This window comes from Triturus cristatus, chromosome 1_2 (assembly GCF_964204655.1).
Source record: "Triturus cristatus chromosome 1_2, aTriCri1.1, whole genome shotgun sequence".
NCBI classification, from domain to species: domain Eukaryota; kingdom Metazoa; phylum Chordata; class Amphibia; order Caudata; family Salamandridae; genus Triturus; species Triturus cristatus.
In genome coordinates this window covers 1,024,880,361-1,024,904,672 of record NC_140580.1, presented here as the reverse complement: position 1 = coordinate 1,024,904,672, position 24,312 = coordinate 1,024,880,361, and the positions used below count along the sequence as shown (strand labels likewise).

The 24,312-nt window shown below is 43.6% G+C and overlaps 1 protein-coding gene across 1 annotated transcript in view; it reads right to left on the bottom strand.

Moving 5' to 3' along the window:
• Nucleotides 1-381: 381 nt before the first annotated feature.
• PAPPA (pappalysin 1) overlaps nt 382-24,312 on the bottom strand; it is a 709,179-nt gene continuing 685,248 nt past the window's right edge. The window contains exons 21-22 of the mRNA XM_085612107.1: nt 23,183-23,281; nt 382-9,156 (exon numbers count right to left, since the gene is read on the bottom strand). Coding sequence (XP_085468233.1) covers nt 9,049-9,156; nt 23,183-23,281 — 207 coding nt within the window. The 3' untranslated portion in view covers nt 382-9,048. The remainder of the gene's footprint in view (nt 9,157-23,182; nt 23,282-24,312) is intronic.

Below are 24,312 nucleotides of genomic sequence, written 5' to 3'. Positions count from 1 at the left end.
TATTTATGAAGAGGAGATTTAGAAGACTCGGGGATTGTATGTAAGTACATGGTGGCGAATTGATATCAAGGCATTTTGCTAACCGCCTTGCACATTTCTTAGAAGGAATATTTTTGTAATGTTATGGAAGAAGCAGAAGGAGCATGTTTCATGGTACCCAGTGAGGCAATTCTGTAGCAGCCCATCAAGCACTGGAATGGTGGATGCTTATCTCATGAGGATCCGCTTTGAAAGAGGAGGGATATTGACATGTAAAGATGTTATGTCAGGCAGAAGGAGGGTTCTTAATTAAGTGGTTGATATCATGCTTTTATTAACACTTCTAAGTAATGCTAGGAGTAGCAAATAAAGGGTTATGCACCATGCTGGCTTATATGTATTTAATAAAGTCATAATTCTGCAGTCATTGGCCTCAGCTTCTTTAATAGTCTAGATTCCCCTATCAGTAAACCTTAGAGAATCTTCATTCGTATTTTGGCAATTATACCACCACAGGTCTCTAGACAGCAGCATATCTCATTCAAATTCTAATCTTAATTAATATGCTTTATTTCACTTCATCTGAGTGTCAATACATAGTTCATTCTTCCTGTAAACATAAAAGATGCTGGGCGCATGACTGAATCTTTGTTGCGGAAAGTGTCATATGTGCGGCAGGCGATTCTGGTCTAATCAGTGTGTCGCGTTACAGGAGTCATGCAAAAATCAAGCAATACACCAAGACGCAATACGGTCACTGTTGAGGTAATTCCCCGGTTGAAATACGAGCAACAAAGAGGAAATTCAGCTGAGAACCTTTTAATACAAGGTAAATAATTGTTAAGTCATCTCCCTCGTTCTTTGTTTGTATACACATACATATATATATATGTATATATATATGTATATATATACACACATTTATAGCTATATACAAAAATCACATAGTTAAATACTTGCGTATACAAGGCATTATATATTTCTATAATATAGATCTTTAGGTATACGTATGAACAATGGCAGATTTTCCAACACATAAGACATTGCAGTGAAATATGACCTGTATCTGAGGAGCAGAGATTGAGTTGGGGGACAAAAACACCACAAATGGGATTGCATGATATCAGGGGTATAAAAAAATGCATGAACAAAACGACAAATTGTTCATAATTGTATTACAAAAACAATAATAACTTAGATGAACACTGTGTCTTTATAAATAAAAGAGGATGACACCATGAGAATAAATTACAGTACCTGCACTATTTACACCTCAGTCTATTGCTTGGAGACGTAGGTTAAAAATGTTTATGTCTTACAAAAGAAATCCCTTAAAACACCAACCCGAGGAGCGGCATTGCGAGAGCCATGGGGGGAAGCGCGCTGGGATCATATTCAATATTTTTGGAGATATTTCACTTTTTGATTGTTTACTTTTTCTTCAAACAATTGTTGTGTTAATTATGCTAGACATGGAAACTTTACAGTATGATGCCTTCACTATAGAACACGGTTTTCTTAAACAGGGGCACCCCGCTCCACAACAAAAAGGCAAAAACACTAAGGCCAATGAGGACAAGTGAACAGTAATTACACAATAAAATGAAATACATCAATACAGACGAGTAGGTGCTAAATAGTAACATGTTGCTTTACAAGATCACAGTTTTATTTGTAGATATTACTTTTAAATAAATATATATAAAAATATATATACATGTATACGTGTATACAGCATGTGTGAGTGTGAATAAACACATATGTGAACAAAATTAGGATTGATATTTACCACGGTGGCAAAATATCATTTCTAATTTGTTGTGTCTGTGTCTGCGTATGCATGCATAAATATATGTGCATTAACACACACATATATGCATATTATATAAATATATATATATATATGTGTGTATATATATATATATATCTCTACACACACACACACACACATGCTCAAACACACACACACACACTTGCATTACCCTCTATGCAGACAGGCAAATGTCAACTGAACAGAAACAGAGCAGTGTCCAGCCGTTCCTATTCCTCACCCCTTTGAAGGCTGGTGTGAAATGTATTTGATCAAGTATTGGCTCTTTGAGCTCAGAACCAGTTTGTAGATGAATTGTGACCTCACAGTTTGTCATGTGCGTATTTCTCTCTCCCTCTAACCACCCAACAACAATTTGATTATGAAAAATGTCCATACTCTATTTTAGCTTTGATGTGGCCTTGTGCATTAATTAATTTTTTTCAAACAGACTCTCTGGCTCTGCAATCTGATTCCCAGACAGTTCTTCCTACCCTGGAGAAGGTTTTGGGACAAATTTAGACCCTGGCGAACAGGCCACCAGGTCTGAGGTTTACACCACTGGAGGCTAAATCTGTGGAGCTCAGCCTTCAACATATATGGAGCGGGGAACTACATGTTTGGAGAGCAGGCAGTACCACCGATTAAGAGTGAGTCTAAGTAAAGCCCACTTGGACATTTACATTATGTCACATTCACAAAGCCAACTAATCAGCCCAAAACCAAAACGGGTAGGGAACCAGTAACAAAGTAAAAAAAAAAAAGAAGTTATTGGCAAGTAGAAGAGAACAGTGACCCTAGACTGCCGCAAGCCTAAGTTTTCACTACCACTGCCTGAAGCTAATGTAATTTATCGAGCTATAGATGGTTAAAAGGACTCTGTTGAACGTTGCCATGGGGGAAGAAACAGCACAGATATTACAAAACACAGGGGCTTATTTACAAACCCCTTGTGCTGCCGGTACCTCACTTTTTCCCATATTAAAAGTGACACACTGGCGGCGCAAGGGGCTGGTAAAACAAGCCCCACACACTGTCCTGTTCTCACAGGTCTTAACATATCTTCTATTTGGCATTATCGATGAACGAATAGGTTATCATCCCATACATGCAGATGTCAAGCCGCCCGATTGACTTGAGCTCCCATCTTCTCCAGGGCAAGATATCATGCCCAGTCTACTAATGCTCTCAAAATTTCACAGATATGGGGAACTGATGGGCATCACACCCTACGCTGATTTACTACATATATACTATTGGTGTTTCTTTCCATCACCAAAACCGTGTCCCACGTTTCAGGATAAACCCTTCCGGCCTTTACTCCCCAGACAGAAAAATGGAGTCTTGGGAGAGCTCTGCTCTGCCTCAGCAAGCCAAAGAGGAGCAGACCCTACTGAGCACTGTCTCCCAGGAAGACATTCTAGGTGTGCAGGCTCAGTGGGCATGGAGCACACTCAGGATTGTACCCTCCCAACACTGACTCAGGTATGGCAAATGAAACCGGATGTTCCCTCCATCTCGAGTGCCATGAAAATAGACAGTACAGCAGCAAAGATGTGATGCCCAGCCACCTAAAGACAACATCTCCTTCGAAGAAAATTGGAAGGCTTAGATTGGGGGATCACATCTATAATTTCAACAGATTCTCCTCACTATCAGTCACAGCCACAGCTGATTCCTTGGTCTCCAATGAGTCTAAAGAAAATCAGCTCTCAGACCTACAAGTCCAGAGCTATTGACAGGCTTTATGGATGATCTTCTACTGGTAGTGGTCAGAGAGGGAGAGAAAGACTGAGAACCCCCCACGCCACTCGTTGTGTGAGAGAGGGGGCAATCTGTCTGACCAGTTAGCAGCTTTTCAGAGATTGTTGTGTATATGGCTGTACAGAGTGTAGTGAATACTAAGTAAATACAGGAAGTACATGTTTATCATGTAAAAAGCACAAATAAACGAATTTCAAATCAACAAAATAATCAGTCACTGCATTAAAAAAAATGTCGCCTTCCACCCTGGACAGAAAATAAGCACACATATAAACAGACAAGGGTCCATTTGGAAGGCAAATTATACCCACTGTCTCTGGTTTGACTTTGCTGGAAGAAGATGTATTTATCCTTCCTTCAGAACAAACACTGTAGTCTGTGCTTGCGTTTTTTATACCATGCACGTTTATTTTCTTTATTTTTTTCTTTCCTGTTTGTTCGGCCTCCTCTTTGTTTCTTCCATGAACCAGTTGCAAAAGAGAAATTATTTCAACACAGGTAAAACCTATAACACACCGACAGTTACAACCAAGTGAAACGGAAACCGGAAAGGGAGGTAGCTGAAGTCTGCCTGAGAGCGTCCCACGCACAGCATTGAAGATTCCAAGTTACAGGATGGAGGGCAGCAGGAGAAAGTCTAGCAGCTGATGGGGCACAATCCTCCCTGGGCTCGGCATGGAAATATTGTGAAGGGAGCACGGAGAGTCAATGTCACTGAGGAGGGGGGTAGCAGCTCATGGGATATAAGCTGTGAATGGAAATAATCCTTCATTGTGGAAAGAGGAGGAAAAAGAACCAAAAAATGGTTCGGCAGTGCAGGGGCCCACTGATTGATGGGGCAACAGAACCACTTAGAGAACTCATTCTAAACATTGAAATGAGAGCCGAACCCATGGCATTAGTTGGTGCAGCAGCAGACGTTGACATTGATGGGAATAGGTATAATGTGTAAATAAACTTTTCCCTGCAGGCAGGGTATGAAGGGCATACATATGATTGAAGGGACAGTGGAGACAGGCAAGTGATGTGGGATCTGCTTCATCTCTGAATGCCTTATGCTTATATCCCTATAGAACACTGCTTGCAAGATCCCCAGACAAGACAAGTCATTTGTAATGGAATGGTCCCAGTATAAACTGGTCAGACACCCTTTACTCTCAATGAAATTTTTCTTTAAGTGCTATAACCTTTAAGAAGCAAATGTCAGTGCTATTGAAAGGACTAATTCAGGTGTCACTATAATAAAAACATGTCAGCACTCTAGGTACTTGAGGTATTTGTGGGTTCTAGAGTATGAGAGAGCCCATCCTACACTACAATCTTCAGTGCTAAAACAAACAGGTCTTGATCGGTAGAGGCTAAATCCTGATGAAAGATGGAAGTATCAAGATGCTGGAATCTAATTTGGGCTAACATGGACCATAAAATTGGAGGCAGAATGGTGCAATAGAGAGAGGTTATGAAATGATCACCCACAAGGCAGCAGATAAAGCTTCAGATTGTCACCTGTAGGTTGGGAGAGAGAGCTAGATGGACACCTAAAGGTTTGTATAGAGAGCCTACGATGAGTCCAGGTGGTTCACAAGGAGATCAAATCAGATGGGCCATTGGAGGGCGGCAGCGAGAGAAAGGTTCTGAAGGAGATTGGCAGACAAAACTGAATGGACACCTGAAAGGTGGCAGAGGAGAAGAACATCAGATGAGCACCTGGAATTTGGTAAAGAGAAAGAGTGCTTCAAATAGTAGCATCCTGGCGGTTGGCAGAGAAAGACAGGATCAAATAGGCACCAGAATGGTGGAAGTGAGAGAGAGGGAGAGAGAGACAGATGTGCATATATATATATATATATATATATATAGAGAGAGAGAGAGAGAGAGAGAGAGAGAAATTCAGATGGGCACCTGGAGGGTAGGAGAGAGCCAGAGTTTCAGATAGGCACCTGGCGTTGGTCAGACAGCTAGGTCACCGAGAGCATAAATTGGAGGTTGGTAGAGATTATGACTCCTAGAGTACACACAAGGGAGTTGGATAAAGAGAAAGACTCCATCATATGGTAGTTGAGCAGGATACTTTAGTCTAATAATATTGTGTAGAGAGCATAAACATAACTTTCAAGTTATGGAAATTGAAGATTGCTTTAACTATCAACCAAAATGTAAATTATATTCTAGCTTTTATCACAACAGGGATCAGGAAAATAAAAGGTTTCTTCACACAGCGCCAGGACTGCTTGTATAGATATACAATGGAGGAGGAGTAGCCACATGAGATCCTGGAGATTTGAGTGTATGCCTGGGTGAAGGTAGGAATAACATTTTTATGTTTTATTCATGAGGATTCACTCAATGGTTGCGAGTCATCTAGATACTAGGGGTATCACTATGTTGTCGTATCCCACTCCTACAATCCTAGAAATAGGATGCTGGCATATTGGAGGTGGCATACAAATGAGAATTGTGCCTTACTCTAGACCTGTAGACTTTCTTTTCAACTCTGTTGGCACAGATCAGAGTTTTCAAACAAAAGACCTGAGATTAGTAGATGTAGCACCAGTCAGGAGCAGAAAACCAGCCTGTTTTAGTTTTCAGCAGTCTTATTTCTTCTTCTATACAGAAGAAGGGAAATATTGAAAACAAATAACACTTGGATGGTGCAGTTTCTGACAGAAGAGGGACGTTCACTCATATATATATCAAACTAGTCCTAAATTAGAATGGATTGCCTTGGATTACATGACAGCGAGGGGCAAGGAGTTTGTGTAAGAGCTCAAATATAGGGGCCAATTCACAAGGGCAATTATGAGCATGTTAAATAGTACTTCCATAGTTCTATTTCACATACTCTATAATGCCTTTGTGAATTGACCCTAAAACATCTAAAATGGGAATATCCAGTCAGTGAGTACACAATTAGAAAAAGAGATGGGAACGTGTCCCTATTTGCAATTTAATAACAGAGTTGGACATTTTGGGGCCAACTAACAAAGGTATGACTGTGTGAAGTACCATTCCTGTAATACTATTTTACATACTCATACATGCCTTTATGATTGGCCCCACAGTTACTTCTAGCAAAAGGTCCAATGGTTGTAGTGAACATATTTTTGGTGGGTGTTGGCGTTGAACATGCATAGTACACCATGCAGAGGAGGTGAATTGCACCATTCCTAGGAATGAAGTGTCAGTACTAGCACATTTCTCGCTAAGGAGATGTAAACATTTAAATATGCCATTGTTGATATCGGGGGACATATCAAAGTCTTCTGCTGAAGGCAAGACACGATCTAACGTTTTTAAAGGTGCTATTGCTGAAGGTAGAGTGGGGAACATGGGAGAGGTAAAATCTTTAATCCCTTCAATTATATGGTGAAGAATAAAGGCTGTGGAAACAACATTTGTATGGTAGTGAGAAGTGGATATAATGACTTGCATGTACTATTTCCAGGACATGAAATGGAGCACTAAAACCTTCACAAGTAAAATATTTGCAAGCGAGGGTAATAAAAATAGCATGTACTACTACTCAGGGGCATGAATTCATCCAACCATGTGAATGCATTTTTTCCTGGAAACATGAACTTTATACATTTAAAATCTGGAATGGGTGGAGAGAATCAGGAATGTCCTGGTCCTGGAAGTGAGAGCTCTTTAAAAACGTTGATGCACTATCACTTTGGGTAGGGTAATACCGAACACCTAATATGTGAAATATACTACACCTAGAAGACAGATGGTTATTAAAAGCATGGAATGTACTTTTGCTGGAATGGAAATATTATAGAAGGAGCCCGAGAGAAGCTATTGCGTAAGATAAATTTCAGCCGGGTTTAGAAAGAGTTGACAGCACTGGTGAGGATGCCCATGGGTCCTGAAATGAGATCATGACAACTGACTTCCCTCAAACCTAGGTCGACAGGCTAATACTGTGTTTGCAGTGCTCACTCTTTCACAATCCAACTTTTCGCTAATGAATGCCCCTATTATTTCATGTGTTCCACTAGACACAAAAATAAAACCCTTTTTATGTTATGTTAAGTTGCCTACTTGTATATAGCTTTGCACTATGACTGGATGAATATTTTCCTGTGTTTCATGAGATGTTTGCAATAGACTGGCACGAGTATAAAACACCTCGCGTGAACTGAGAGTCTGGATGTGAGTCGAGATCACATGTGCTGCACTAACAACATTTGCCACGTGACCTTAGAAATGTTTGAAAAATACATTGAGCAGGTACCTTATGTGACTTGTGAGTGGAAGGGCATACGTGCTGTACAATTTTCAACAGAAAACTACCCTATTGTCTTTTACATAACATGGGTTATTTTTTGCAAAATATGCTTATTACGTGTGAAACAAAAATCGCATACCCCTACTTTGCACCACAATAAGGTCACCTGAAGGTGGAAAAAAATATGCAAAATGTCCCATCAGGAGCTGTCTGTTGGAGCCAAGCCCTGTGACTTGGCCAATGCAGAGGAGGGAGCCCGAGGATGAGGAAGGCAGGCTGTTGGTGAGCTTTAAGGCAGACTGTTTGGTAGTTTGGTGGTTGATTCCACCCTGTCCTGACACAGTAAGGAAGTTGTTTGTATTGAACATAGCAGCAGGAGTAGCAGCAGTAGACATGCTCGAGCGACGAGGTTTGGAATTTGCCTCACTTTTTTCTTCCCTTGGGCGACCAACATCATTGGTTTGTCTCCCACCAAAAGGCGATGTCATCACCTAGGCCACGTCTCATCACTTTCTAACTCTGCACCATTCCAAATCCATGGCCTTATCCATTTGCTGTAGCTTGGTGCTAAACTGTTTGCAGGTAGAAGGAAGAGGCACAGCCACAGACAAGGAGCATGCCATGGTGTCCTTCAAGGCCCAGGAAGCCATCATCTTTGACTGTTCCACAAAACTGTGAATGCTTACTTCATCAGCACTCTCAACAGTTTCCAGGTAATGTACCACAGCAGCAGAAGGTAATGTCCCTGTGCCATAGATATGAGTCTTTTGTCCAAAATGCCCGTGGTTGATAAAACTGAAGTATTGGGTACCACTCCTGGTTTCACCATGCTTTATTTATGAGGTCCACCTTCCATTTTTATCCAGGTCGAGAGCATTGGTGAGAGGGTATTGTCGTGTTCCAATCTTTATCCCTAGTTATCTATATAAATACATACATATGGCTTGTTTCTTGCCTTCTTCTGTACACAAACTGCTCTAATGAGGTGGGATGCATCAGCACAACGCATGCAGTTTGTACTTCTTCGTGGCCTTCGGCTGTTGTTACTTGATTCTTGCATTATTTAGATAGTATTTAATACGTTATCTCAATCCAAGTTCTTCCTGGTTATGAAGAAGGCAGACTGGCTGTGTTCTGACAGTTCCTGGTGTAGAAATGCCATCCGGCGGAGCAGCTACTATCGACCAAGTATTACCAGAAGGAATGTGGAGCGTCGACCAGTCTGCCTTTGGCGGTATGGTTTGTTTGTCCTCTTTCGTTAACTCTACCCGAGATTAAAGTGACTGGAATCCTTCCGGCTGTTCTCCCGTGCACTGGGATCGAGGCATGCGCACTCCCCCTGGAGGTCACAGTTCAGGGGGAAAGGGGTGACCTGGAAAGAAGGGAAAGCATGGTCAGAAAGATATCCTTTAAGAAAGCGCACCTGTCACACAAACACACAAGTCAAAATTGAAATGCCCATATTTTAACCCTTATGAAGAACGCTTTGAGAGAATAAAGCATATAAATTATCAAAAAAGAAAACACAGAATATTGATAGGTTGAGGATGAGACATTGGCAAAGAAATAGGAAGTGGTTAAAAATCACTTCCTGACAGCGTCTGAACAGATATGATAGAATAGAAGCATATGAATTCGAAGTTTAAATAGCAGCTTTTTTGCCGTAAACACAATAAAGGAAAACATGCAAAGAGCAAAGAGTGCAATTTCCATGGGCTGCTGGAGCCCCTGAATAACCAACACATAAAAAAATCTACAAATATGTCAAGTACACCCAGCTACGCTTTCGGCTGTACAACCCGAATGTGTAGCTTGAATACCCTCAGACAAAACTCATTCATTCTAAAGATGCAAGTCGCAGCATTGTTTGAGTAACGGTAAAAGAATAACAACACGGTTACAAAGATGTGAAATAGCTCAGAAAATATACACATGAATCCGGCCTGCCAAAACAGGACAACTGATGTTCTGACACACAGTTGAGTCTCTAAATGCACCCTGGCAGCAGAGTGGGGAAGGAAGGCGAGCCTACAAGACGAGCCCTGCAACCAATGTAGAACTATAACTCATGGGAAATACCCCGTAGGCCCAAGTTATCTGATGTAGTGATGAATGGATGGATGTTTGTACCCGATTCGATTGTTGTTACATTACATTTTACCCTGCTGCATCGGGGGAATAAACTTCTGTGTGTGACACCCAGACAGATAGAGAGAGTCTTTCATTTGGAAGTCAAATAGTGGAGACTTTTTTGTGGACTCAAACATCGAGAAAGGAGGCACAAGGGGCAGATTTACAAGTCCCTTGCGACATGTTTACGACACCGTTGCATCACTTATGTGACGCAGCGATGTCGTAAACAATGCGCAGCTATGCGAAAGATTTACAACGTGACGCATCTAGTGAGATGCGTCACGATGTAATGCCCTGCGCTACATTATACCTGCGTCAGGTATAATGTATGCAGGGTGGGCGTTCCGTCGCAAGGAAGCCCCATCACTTTTACGTTCCCGCTGCGTCAAATCCTTACGCCAGCTTAAAGCAGGCGTAAGGAGTGACGCAGCATGTTAAGTATAGGGCGCCCCTGAGCATTGCTGGAGTTGCGTTGCGCTTGCGACACGACTCCAGCAATGCGCTGCCCTTACGACATAAGATGCAACACGCATCTGACTATCCTTGCGCCACGGTGCGTCGCACTGTAACTGCGGCACATCTGTGGTGGCGCTAGGGTATTCCTACGTGTTGCATCTTTACTGGCACATCCCTGCTGATAGGCAGGGATGCGCCAGTCCTTGTAGATCTGCCCCACAGAGGAGGTGGAGAACTCACTCGTGCACAGGTTGAAGGTAGGTGGCAGGTGAAGGTAGGTGCCCCTAGAGAATGTTCAATGGAAGCTTTCTCAAGTGAACCCTACCTTCATGTGGGCCTCATTATAGCCCTGTGGTGAAAAAGAAATTAGGTCCAAACAATGTTTGCAGCTAATGTCACAGGCGCACAATTTGCTTGGGTCGCGGGTTTCCCTCATGAAAATCACTCAAAGTGTTACATGCGGGAATATCCTTGGAAAACATTATGGTAAAATCAAAAACACACGATACCCCCCATGATGAGCTTGGAAACCCGGAATCACTCAGTAAAACTGCCAAGGTAATTGCGCAATGTTCTTTACCTCGTTGGTTCTACCTGAGATATCGCCCACAGTATTAAGAACACGCTCCTCCAACCAGTGGGTCGTGCGCTACTGGTAGCTCTTCGGCTAACTGCGAGTAGCTCTACCGTGTGTAGCCCCATCCACTAAATTCGAAACATTTGTGCATCTGAGATGAAAAAATGTGTGTGTTTTCCGACCTCATAAGTTGCTGTAAGAGAAAAAAAGTTGCATTTCCCCAAAAATATTTAAAACTGATATTTAAGTGATAAATTATGTGGCATTATGAGGGTATTATTAATATTATTATTACCTTGGCACCAGGAGTATTGCAACTATGGCTATTATGTATTACCCACGTAAAGGCATTCTATTTTGATAAAGTCTTTTTTACATTGCCCTGTTTTATGCGCTTAGGGGGTCACTGCTGATAATCTCACAGAATATAGTGGCCACAAATTTAGCCCTTGTCACTGTTGCAAGACTAATGCTACCAGTTGCTTGGGATGATTATCATTGAATATGAGGAGCTCTTATTACAGAAAGGTTTGTAGACCCCAGATTTGGAATGAGCCTCTTAAAGGGGAAAACCAGGCTACAAATGCTCCACTGTTTTTGGTCTTTTTTAATTCACAGCATTAATAAAGTGTATATCACAAACCTAGTGTCAAATGTAAATGTCAAGCAACTCTTCTAACATCATTCTCCAACTTGGAGGCAAACTTGTGGAGAAAGCAGTGATTCATTACCAAAAAGATCCTAAAAGAAGTGCAAAACGTATGTTTGTAAATCGAGGGCCATCTCTTTCAGACTTTTGATGATGAAAATAGTTTCCATTTGACTGAAACAGGATCTCTCTGTTCATGGGCATTCTATAATCAAATCAAGCTTTGAAAGAGTAAGGCAAACCATTATGATGCTTGGAAGTTGGTGCATGAAGGAGAGGACAGCTAACTATCAAAATGGGGCCATAGTGGGGGTTCATTCTGAAGTCACCCTGGGGGAGAATATAGAGTTTCTACGCAAGATTGGTGATGACAGTGCCATAGCTATGGTATAGAGCACGACATCGAGTTGTATATCATCCAAAAGGGGTGGATTACCCGACTCACAATCCACTCTCCCACTGTAGCATTCCAAGTCATGGGTTGTTGCCTTGCCAACAGTGTAATGGATGATTAGCCACACACTATCCTTAGTACCAAAAAATGGTGAAACACTTAGGACGGTTTTGTGGCTCTCACAGTGTCTTCTACCCTAAAACACGCATGGTGGGTTGCCCACTTCACAATCCTTATACCTATAATGTAACTGGATACACGCTGTGCAAGTAAATGTTTCATAGTAGTGGCAAAGTATATCAGGTGGCCGAACAATACACGATCTCATGTAAGTGCACTTACCAGAGTGTTGTGTACAAATTTAAAAGAGAACTAGAGAAAGTACATGTACAACATGACCTACTACCAATGCTAGGGATGAAAATGAAAGGATGCCTTAGTGAATGCATTAGGGGCCATTTTTATGAGGTTTGTGGGGCAGGGTAGCTCAACAATTCACCTTGCTGCGCTGCCCTGTGTCACAGGAAAAGGGCAGGGATGTGCCTATTAATCCAATATGGAGCGTTCCTGTCCTTTTCCCTTGCGCTGGCACTGTTCTGGCAGCTTAGAGCCAACGCAGGCACCCTTGAGTGGTGCAAGGGTGCCCTTGTTGTAGGTAGGATTGTTTTTGTGCAGGCACACCTTCATGCACAGAAACAATCCTGAGTGAATTTTTCCTCTTTCTATGTGTGCTGCATAATGCTGAAGTTCGCCTGCTGGTAAACAGACCTGGAACTTTCAACCAAAACTTATTGCAGTAGCCACACTAATCTAGCATGGAACATTCCCATTCCTGCTACTGATGGATCTTCTCTAAAAGCAGAATCAGACTCCGGTCTGTTGTAGAAACCACTAACCATTTAGCAGTCATTCACTAACTGCATAGACTTCTCTGATACCACAATGGTGGCAGACTAACAGACATACAAAGTCCAATAATAATACTAGTTTGGGGTCTATAAACGTCTATGGTAGCCTGAAGACAATGATGGAGTTCCCATAATGATCCATGGAACTATAAGGAAGTGCACCAATGCTTAGGGAACTCCCTATGCCTCAGTACATGGAGATCTAATTCAGAGGCTGGACACACAAGTGGGGTATGTCCTTGCTTGGCATCTCAGGGTAGTAGGAACCATTAAGGTTCAGAGTAGACCCTCGCCCTGACATTGGTAAAGGCCAGAGACTGTATGGTTGGACTTGTGACCTGGTCAAAGATTTTGGCAAAACAGAGTTAGCCACCTCTGCCAAAGGTTGAGGTGTGGTTCGCTGCATGGGCCAAGTGTGGCAAAACCATTGTGTGCATGCAGAATAAATGTGATAGGACCTGGATCAACCAGCACTTTGAGGTGCTTGGAAATCTGCACGTCTCTGGCAGGGTATATTACCTTCGCAGAATGCACTCAAGTACATTGCTTAATACATGCAGCAATCATAAATTCACATTGTTCCGACCTCCATTATCGTTTCAGCACAAGTTTCCAGTGAGGATGGAACTGACGGGGCTTCAAAACTGAGCCAAGTTGTGGTTTCACAAAATCGCTGAATGCTCACTGGAGCCTGGACATCTCATCTCCTGGGACACATTCAGATGGCGCAGGGTCAATGTTTAACCTTTGCTTCCTGGAGGTAATGATTCTGGTTTGGTTAACAATGCCACTCAAGTTCCCTCATCTACCAGGAATGTCACTTGTAATAGATGCAAGAATACTGAGATCTTGCAACACACATTTTTTCCTAGCAGGGGTGACCTTCATAGCTCTGTATGCATAACCTTCGCATCTCCCTACTTGGAAAGAGTGTGCATGGCAAGAAAAACGCTCAGACTGCTGACCCACCATACAGAGACAAAGCGGCACGAGTAGCACACAAAATCCTTCACAAGGGCACACCCTGGTGAAAAACTGGGAACTTAAGGAGGGCAATGCTGCTTTCGTGATGCTGGAACCCTTCTATTGGAGCCTCCTGCATTCAAGAACACTGGGTCAATCTTCTTATGTTATGTTTTATAAGCTTGCATTTACGTCTGAGGTTCTCGATGCTAAGAGGACTTGCCGAAACACAACACAAATTAAATTGCTAGGTGCGTGATCAAATTGCTAGAAGAGCTGAAAAGCCAGGTTTCAGCATTTTATTCTAAAAATTGAGGGGATCTGTGTCTAATCAGAGGAAAAGTATACCACCAAAATGTTGCTGCATCGAACAAGAAAGCTGCACCTCCCATTTTTATTTATCTGGTCTGTGTGGCGATTAGTCAATGTTGATTGGTCGAGCTAAGCAAAACATTTGCTTTGTTTGATGATGTATGATGGGGTTTTGACATGTATTGTGACATCTTTCACTGGATGGTCTCTTTAGAAAAGCCAAAGAGTGTCTTGCTTTTGAATATGTTTATAAACCTCACCATCTTCTTCACACTGCATAAATCAGGACTTGTGAACAATCGTCATCAAAGGAAATCAATCTAAAATTTACTACATGACCCTCTAACATCACCCTAAATAAACATGTTAGTACCCTATCCTTCACAAACTTCTGTTTTGAACGTTCTGTTACTATTAACTGATTTACCCTATCAAGCATTTTATTCTTATATTTGCAGATTCATACATTGTGGCCTCATCTACAAGAAAATGGAGCTGCGCAGCGCCGCAAGCCGTTTAGCTGCGCCGTGCTACGTCATTTTCAAAGCACAGGGATGCATTGTATTAACAACAATACAATGCATCCCTGTGTTTTCCCCTGCGCTGGCACACTATTGATTGCCATGCGCTAGCACAGGCACCCTTGCATTATTTTCCAAGGGTGCCTGCGCTGCGGGTATGATTGTTTTTGTGCAGGAATGCACACCTTCCTGCACAAAAACAATCTTTAATGGCATTTTCCTCTATGTATGCATGTTGAAGAATGCAGCATGCATAGGAAGAGGAAAAAAAGAGGAGAAATACATGTATTTCTTCTCGTTGCACCATTCCAACGCCTCTCCTGGGGAGGCGTAGGATTTTGACGCATACACAGTTTCACAAAATTTTGTAAATCTGGGAATGCGGTAAGTTCCATGGATGTTGCATGGGAACATTCACAGCAACACCCATGGAACGTCCCTTTCATGAATAATAATGCGTGAAAGGGGAAAATACCAGGCCATGAAAAGTCATGCAGGGTGACTTAACGTGGCCTTGTGAATATGGGCAAGCCCATTGTGCCACCGGTGCGTCAAAAAAAGTGACGCACCTGTGGCGCAATGGGCTTGTTAATAAGAATATTTCTCTTTAATTTCCAACGTTCTACCTGTACTAATTACCACGCATTGTGCACTTTTCTCTATTTTAGCACAGTAATGGGTTATCAGTATATGCTGTCTTTCATTTCTCTTGTGTTCTATCAATTTGTATCTTTCCTCTCCCTGTTATCCCTACTTTAACCCTTTTGTTTTATCTTGTAAACACTTATGTCGTTCCATAATACTCTGTAAAGCACTCTCACACCGCCGGGCCTTGTTGATCTATATAAGACAACATATACACAAATAAAATAGAGACTTCAATGCATCAGTGCTTTATTTTAAGGAATAACCAGGTTCAAATGGGGTGCCACACTTAATGCCTCGCTGTCACACTCATGAGACTGGAGCCTGATAGGAACTACTCGAAACGTATCCGTTTTTTCTGGAAGTCATGTAAGTTCACATTCTTTCTGTTAGTAACAGTAGGGTTCTCCTCGGCAGCCTAGAAGAGTTCATATTGCTGCCATCTGTGAGGCCAGTGGTACAGCAATGAAAAGGGAAGGGCAGTGGGGGACTCTTTAATGTGTCTTAAAATGTTTCCTGGAGAATCGGAGTTGAGATATTTGCGAGTACAGATTTCACCCGGAACTACGAGAATTCTTCAACTAATAACAAGGCACCTACTCCTCACCTCTCCTACTGGTTGCTATAACAGAGAAAATTTAACCCCTTCCCAGCTTGCATCCATCCTCTCAAGCGGACAGACCCGCGACATGCTCCCGAGCTGTTAAACCCCACTCCACGCAAACACCCCAGAAACCCTCGGGTACAACCATGCCTGGCAATGGATTCCATCTGTGCGCTAATGACTGCAACAACAGGAACGTGATTAGCTGTGCGGATCTGAGAGGATTTCACCTAGGACCACCCAGCCTGACCGCAGAAAGCACACTCTGCTAAGTGTCGCAATCACTCACTGGCGGCCACACCCACTCTGCCATTGGCTGTAGGGTGGAGTAAATACTCAGTCAAACCTTACTCGCCCCATGGAGCCTTGTGTTGTCCTGGAAGTCAACCTCATTTGAGGCAGAAGGCATTTTTCGCACACTAATAACTTGTTACTTCTCGTTCAACCCCGTAAGAAAAGTAACCGATTAGTCAAACCAGGAGGGGTCGGAGAGCATCGGTGGAGGGAAGCCCAGCAGTGGGCCTTGCCCTTGAAACATTAAGGGCCTCATTTATGAGAAGTGACGCATGGCTGCGTGAAAGCAGCGATGGGTCACTTCTCAGTGCGCCCTCCTTGCGACATGATGGATGCGTCATATTTACTGTATGATGCATCATGTCGCAAGGAGTTACAGATACGCCAGTATTTCTGATGTATCTGTAGGCGCAAAAGTGATGGATTGCTGGAGTGTGTCACGAAAGTGACACAACTCCAGCAATGTGTCCTTTCACATGGGGCAAGCCCCATGTGAAAGGGCCTGCGTCAGTCTTACGCCTGCTGTGAGGCCGACATAAGATATTGACACATTTGCACCCTAGAAGTGGCGCAGTGGAATCTGGTAGATTTCACTGCGTCACTTCTACGAGGCTTACTTACGTGAGAACACCCACCCTGCATACATTATACCTGACGCAGGTATAATGTAGCGCAGGGGTTTACAAAGTGACGCAGCTGCTAGATGCTTCACTTTGTAAATAGGGCGTACCAGGAGGCATGTTTTACGCCACCGATGCATCACAAAAAGTGATGCAACAGAAGCGCAAAACTGTCGCAAGCCCTCATAAATAAGGCCCTGAGTGCCTAGAAGAAAGGTCACACCACAGGCTGGACCAATCGCACATGGGCAGTTGTTATTCCAGCACAGTATCTGCTGGCCATAAAAGCTAGCGCATTGTCTATCTTAGGAATGGTGAATCCTCCACACCTTAGACCTTGGTGTTGCTCGATCTGTCCATGCACAAATAACCATGGACTCTATCCACGGTAGGGAACTAGAGGCTGTGGGGCCTCAAGGGTGAGCTGGCCTCCCTATGTCAACGTATGTCCTTAGTGGTTGCTTTCACATCAGGGGGCAGATTAATGTTGCCTGGCGCATCTCTGCAAATCAGCAGGGATGCGCCAGGAAATATGCGGCACGCAAGTTTACTCTTGCGCCACCCATGATGCGCCGCATTTACAATGTGCCGCATCATGGCGCAGGAATAAACAGATGCATGTCGCATCCGTGGCGTAAAGTTGGCGCAGTACTGAAGTAGTGTTGCGTGCCACACGCAACTCCAGCACTCTTCCAACTTGCCCTATCTGTAACGTGGTGCGTCAAGCCTTACGCCTGCTTCAAGCAGGCGCATGATTTTGACACATCAGCGTTGGAAAAGTGACTCAGTGAAATCTTGTAGATTTCACTGAGTCACTTTTCAGGGGCGTTCCTGCGACGGAACACCCCCCCTGCGTAGAAATGCCCACATGAAACCTGACGCAGGTTTCATGTGACGCAGGGCTTTACACAGTGACGCATCTCCATAGATGCGTCACGATGTAAAAAGGGCGCAACGTGGCGCAGGGTTTACACCGCCGCTGCGTCACAAAAGTGACGCAACGGCGGCGTAAAAGTGGCGCAAGTCCAACATAAATCTGCCCCCAGGTTGTTAGCTGATGGATTGTGGTTTACTGCGCATTTTTTTTAATTGAATTAGAATACAAGAGAATGTGACCTAAGACACTGAAAGTGGTTATGGTATTTTTATTTGTCGTTTAGCTTGTTGAATTGTCTTTGGTTCTGGCAATTTGGCACATTGATTAGTTATCGGAATTCAATGTATTTATTAAGTGTTATGAACTACAGAAAAGCTCGCACATCACGAAAGTCTCCAGATTGTAGTAAACCCTCCAGAGCCTCCAAAGGGGAGTGAAGATGGAAGAGTTCTAGGTGTGCCTGCTATACGTTTTGCTCAACATTATCTTTGGCTTGCAATTGCACATTCGGGGGAATTAACTTTGTGAGGCTTCCAGTACCCTTGGGCCCAGATTTAGTAAGGGCTACTCATGTCATTAAGTCAGATTTACTATGCCACTTAGAGCCACCTTGCGTGGCTTTGCGTGGCATGATAAATCTAGGCTAACACAAGGCAGCACAAGTCACTGCCTTGCCTTACTCTGAGCTGGGAAGGAGTTCCACTGGTGGAGCGTGGGTGTTCCCACGCATCCACCTTTGGTTTTTGGTGCATTCCCACGTTTACTAACATCAGTAAACTTAGGAATACATCAAAATGCCATGCCTTCCCAGGTGGGGCTTAGCGAGAAATATGTTTATTTCTCCTCCTTTTTTTCTCTCTCTACGTGTGTTGCATTCTGCACCAGACGTAGAAAGAGGACAAAGCCTCAGAGGCGTGTGTGTGTGTGGCATTCCCAGAAGTTATGGCACTCGCGGGGCTACAGAAAAGTACTCCTATCCATATCATTGCATATTGAGTTTATAACGTAACCGGGTGCTGTGGATGGATACACAATACTGTACAATAGGTGAAATTGCAAGCCATAATAACATATCTGTGCCCACACTCTACATCTAGAGGATATAGCATGATATTTGTGGCAGCGTAATCGCACACCAGCAGAATATCCATTAGGTATAATGGCAGCCAATGGTTTAAAGCAGAGGTATGGCAGAGTCCACAGGAGCGAAAACAGAGTATCTCTGGGAACAGAATAGCACACTTGCGATATAATATAACGTCTGTGCCAGTATAGTGCCAGGTCAGAGGTCCAGAGCAGAACGCTTTTGTCAGTGTAATTCATTCCTGGCTCTATTACAGAATGTCGGCGTGGGAGTGTCGGTCATATCTAGGAAAAGGAGTAAAAAGTCTGTCATATAATGTCACGCCCGGATGGCAACAGCCGAATTTCTGGGCTAGCTGAATCCTTGCAATATGTTATTACAAATATAACAACATGTTTGGCCTCTACAGCTGTATTTCTGTATCAATATAGCTGCAGAGAATGAACACAATGCCTGTCTCAATATATTGCCAGGTGGACCTTTGCAGAATCGATGTGCCAATATAATAGCAACAGCAGACCTTAGCATGCTTCTCAGTGTAGGAGAGTAGGATCTGCCTCTTATGGTTACCCCCACTTTTGCTGACGTATCACTGTTTTAGACTTAGTCTGACTGGGATTCTGCTATACAGGACCCCAGTCTAGCTGATTTCTCCTCTAAATTGATTGCAAGTACTTTAGGTACACTCCAGATTGGATTCTGGGGTGCACTTACCAGTCCCTAGTATATGGTATACTATGGACCCAGGGCATAGGTACCCCAGAGGCCTCACAGGGGTTGTAGCATGTATTATGCTACCCCTGAGAGACCATTCAAACTGACACCCCAGGTCTGCTACTGCAGCCTGTTTACTTAGATATAGGTTCACTATATCTATTCTAAATCACTGCACATGTAAACCTATCAGTCACCCCTATGGCAGGCCTTATCAATCCTGGAGGCAGGGTGCTGGGTTTTATGTGAGAGGGTGCACCTGCATGAGCAGAGCCCCTCTGCAGCCTTCGGAACCTATTTTCCGGGGTTGTTTGTGATGCAGCCAACCATATATATTTAAGTGCATTATAACCTCGCGGTAAATGCTAACTTTAAAACGGCTGCTAAGAAACATGTTGTGTTTGGTGTCAAACACCTTGGAATCATACCGCCGCGCCAGTAACTGGCGGGGGAGGTATGATTCCACCCTTCTAGAGGGACTTATATGACACACCCGAACACCAGCTTTCTTGACCTGGGCATCACAAAATGGATGCTGCCAGCCACAGACATGAGTCTGCCCTCCTGCTGCTGAGCTAAGCTCGAGCAGGGGAAGGCCTGACAATAGGTTTCCTGGAACAGGGAGGTGGGACCACCTCCCAGACAGGCTTTAGTGCATTGGGGCTGGATGGGTGCACTCTTGAGAGTGCTTTGAAGTCTGCACTGGGGGCACATTTGGTGTCCCTGTGCATAGTCCAGTTCAATCCGCTGGCTCCTGCTCTGGTGCGAAACTGGACAAAGGACATGGGTGTAGCCACCCCTCTGTCCTGACCCTCCGATAGAGTTTGTCCCACTCCTTCCTTGGGTATAAAGTAGGAACCCCAGACTACAGAACTTTAGATTTTACCTGGACTAAACTCTGCTACAGAAACCAAGTATTTCGACGGTCTACACTATGCTGGATGACTGAAGAATCTCCCTTGGAGTAAAGGAGTTACTCCCCTGCAACAGCAGGCACCTAAACGCATCTGAGCGGTTTGCATTTCCCGAGCTCCTGAGGACTCCAAAGATTTCTGCAACACAGGAGGTGGGTTCCCAATGTCTCTGAGGTCGATCTGCTCTCTCAGCAATTCTGAGACCAGAATCCCTCGTGGGGACCGTGCAACCTGTACCCCTGTGCACCGTGTTCTTTTGCAGCAGCATATGCTTTTCGGCGACCCCTGAGGCTGTGCTTTGGGCTACTTGTAGTCCTGACCCTGAGCAGTATTTCCACTGAAGATTTCTGGCCTACACTCCACGAGTGTTCTGTGGGCTGGTATTTCGTGATTCAGCTTGAGGTCCCTTCGCGATCCCTGGTCCGTTGGCTGGTGGGTCCCTGTGAAGGTAACTTTGACTTTCTGTGGGCTTTTCTGGTTGCTCCAGACGTGCCCTGAGTTAAGCATCGCATCTTCTCACCTGAAGCACCCGACATCGGTGGGCATTCGTTTATCGTGCCCCTGGTCACTCTGAAGTGAAACAGACTCTATGCCCTTTGCTTTCAGGTTCTTCTCATCTCAGATCCAGGCTTGGATCCTACCGGACACTTTTCATCTTCCCGGCAGCAGCACTTTTTCACATCACGCCATTGAAAACGATGAAGGTTTCCGACATCACTTGACCCCTATGCACCCAGCTCCTCTGGGATAGGTAACACGAGTATCTCGGTACTCACAAGGGTGCTGGCCTTCTATGTTTGAAAAGGTTTGCTTAAAGTCCTCTCCGAAGTGTCCTTAAACTCTAATATTCTAACCGCGTCTTTCCAATAGAGTTGTACGGAGATCGCGCCTGCGTTCACACACTGCACCCATCCTCCGTGGGTCCCCTGTGTCACTACTTTGGGTGGTCCCAGCGATTCTACGTGCTCTAGGCACTGTGTCTAGTTAAGTCATGGTTGTTATACCTCTTTCTTAGTATATGGTTCGGTCTCCCCCTGGAGCCCGCTGTGTATAGTGCTATTTACTGTCGTTCTAGTGGTTTAATTTTGTGTGCTTTGTGCTCTAATCTCATAAGGAAATTAGTAGAGAGTGTTTAGTAATAAATACATATATTTTATATATCTCTTGTGCGGTTCTCCTTTCATTTGGTCATTCGGGTGGTTCTGATCTGGTAAAACAAGCTGCTTTACATTCCATCGAGACTTAGCCTGAAGACTGCTCTCCATAGCTACCACTAGGATAGCTTTCAGTAAAGGTTGTCTTTAACCTAATCATCAATAAGGGTTGTTTGGACTGGTACACATTAATTAGGGGACAACATATACCAGGCCAACTTCTCACACTCAGTATCATATCATATGGAGTAACCCCTGTCATATGAAAGCTTACCAAGAATATCTGGTAACCATGTAATAAGATGTATCAGCATTGTAGGCAGTGAGGTATGTCTGTCGCAAAATACCTCTGAGTCTTGCGCCTTCAGCAGATATGACTGATTTGCAAACGTTTTTATTAACAAGAAGTTCACCTCGTGGAGTTCCTGATTGGTGCCTTACCCATATTGCACAGAGTTTTCCTGCATTTTCTACAGCTACTCACTTGTCTAGTTTTCTCTGGTGTAAGCTAGCACAGTCAAATCACATTCATTTTGTATGCGAGTGTGTAGCTCGCTTACCTCTTACTCATTAATACTCAGAAACTGCGCTGTGGCAGTAACTCAAAAATGTTGTATACAATTCAATCCCTTATTTAGCTTTTTCATTTGGGCGGCTTAATGCCAACCAACCTTGTGTACAAAATAAATGCGAAAGTCATTATTTTCACACGGATGCCCAATTCATTTGGAACGCTGTGATATTTGTGTACTCTCTGGTACTTTTTGCGAGGCATACCTGATGTCTGTAAGAAAAAATACTTTCTAAAATCATAGACCAGTACATAACACCTTACCATAGGATCTGCAGCAGAATACTTGAGTAAGAAAAGCCCCACCTGTCATTAGAAAGCCAAAGAACCTGGTCTGACTAGTCTTTCCTGCCTCAACCATCAATGTGCAAAGCCCACAAGAGCCTCCTTTTCACTCTGAATGAGACACGTCACATTAAAGGTAATTTTTACTGTGCAATGGCATTATGACACTGGCACTTCATCCTATATTCCAGAGCATCCAGTGGTCCCCCTCACAGCAGTTCGCTCTCACAGAAAGCAGCATTATATGAGATCCTGGCAAGTAGAGTCTCCTGAATGTTGGGTTCAGTGAACAGTAGAAACCAACCTCCGACAGTCTGCACCATTCCTCCTGCAAGCTGGCAAGGCGGCCCTTGCCCTTAGCTATCAAATCCGACCAAAGTCAACCATACATTCAATCTTTCTGAGGTCAGCAAATTGAGTACCATTAAATTGGCAAAAATGCAGCACCAAACGCAGCATTTTAGAGATAGAGTAATATTATTATGAAGAGTTTTCCATTCAAATGCAATCCTGCTCTCTCTCTCCTCCTGTGTATCAGTGACCTGAAGTGAAAGGCAATTAAAGGTGGCACCATTAATATCAATCATTATTCGTCTTTCATGTCCTTGTTCCTCTCCTCTTCTGCATTGCCTTAGCCCTTTCTTGTGATATTCTTAAGCGTTCTCCAATGACATCCCATTCCCCTCCCTGCCCCTTACATGTCCCATATGAGAGGAGTTTTACCTTTTTGGTCTTGACAGTTGAGGCGCAGCAGTCTCCCCCATCATAGTTGCAGAATGCCCAGTTGTTCATGCCATCGCAGTAGGAGTCCGACATGAAGTGCTAAAGAGACAATGAAGAAGTATCAAGACAAATGGACCGGGGCATCAATGGCCAAAGACCTACCATCGGAGTGACAGACCTACGCAGAGGCCAGCCTTCAATAGAACCTCCCTACCTTGCCTTAAGAGTCAAGTTGCTCTCTAAAGCAATAACTAAACACAGAGTAATAAGTGGAGTCTATTGGTAGACCAAATGCACTTCATCAATATGATATAAATAAAGACCCAACCGGTCTCTCAAATTAATAAGTCAAGGGAGTCGCCGCTGGTGCATGGGAACAGTAGACCTTAAGTACTGCATAACTGCTGCCATTACTCGCATTCTGCTACAATGTCAGTTTTTATTGGGCAGCTTCCCTCATCGTCTTCATTTCCAGTTCATTTTTCGCCGCAGTCCTGGCTCATGGTCTTTCTCATCGATATTTCTTCGCTGCCGGTTCCCGCAGGGGCTGCCTGTAAGTGTCTCATCCAACATTTTACCATTCTCTCTTTCACCATTATACTCTGATTGGAAAGTGGGGGCTTTTTTCATTATGCCAGGGCAGGTCACTAATGGGGCATGCTGATTGCACTGAAAACTGAGCCTGGGCTTCGGTGTGTGTGCACGTGCGTGTGTGTGTATGTGTGACTGTGTGTATGGGGGGGTGCTTCTCTCCAGTTTCAATTTAAGTTGAAACAAGCTTCGTTGCAGAGGTTTATGTGATCTGCTTCAAAGTTGTAATTGTGCTGATGTCACTAAAAGTAGCAATGGATGGAGGGCACTACTGTTTTAAAAGATATATATTACCGTGTATTTATTGAGTGATGTGATTTACATGGCTTTCCTGTTATGTGCATTTCCTCCACACTGATGTTTATCTCAATCGTGTCAAGAGATGTTCCTCAAACTGAGTGCAAAGAACAAACCTTTAAAATGTTCTGCTTGTGAAGCGGGAGTGGGATTCTGGTGGAGCAGGAGCGGATTAATGAAAGAACTGGAATTGAGAGTAAAATAACGGGGATAAAAAAAAGTAGTTAAGAAAACGGGGTGAA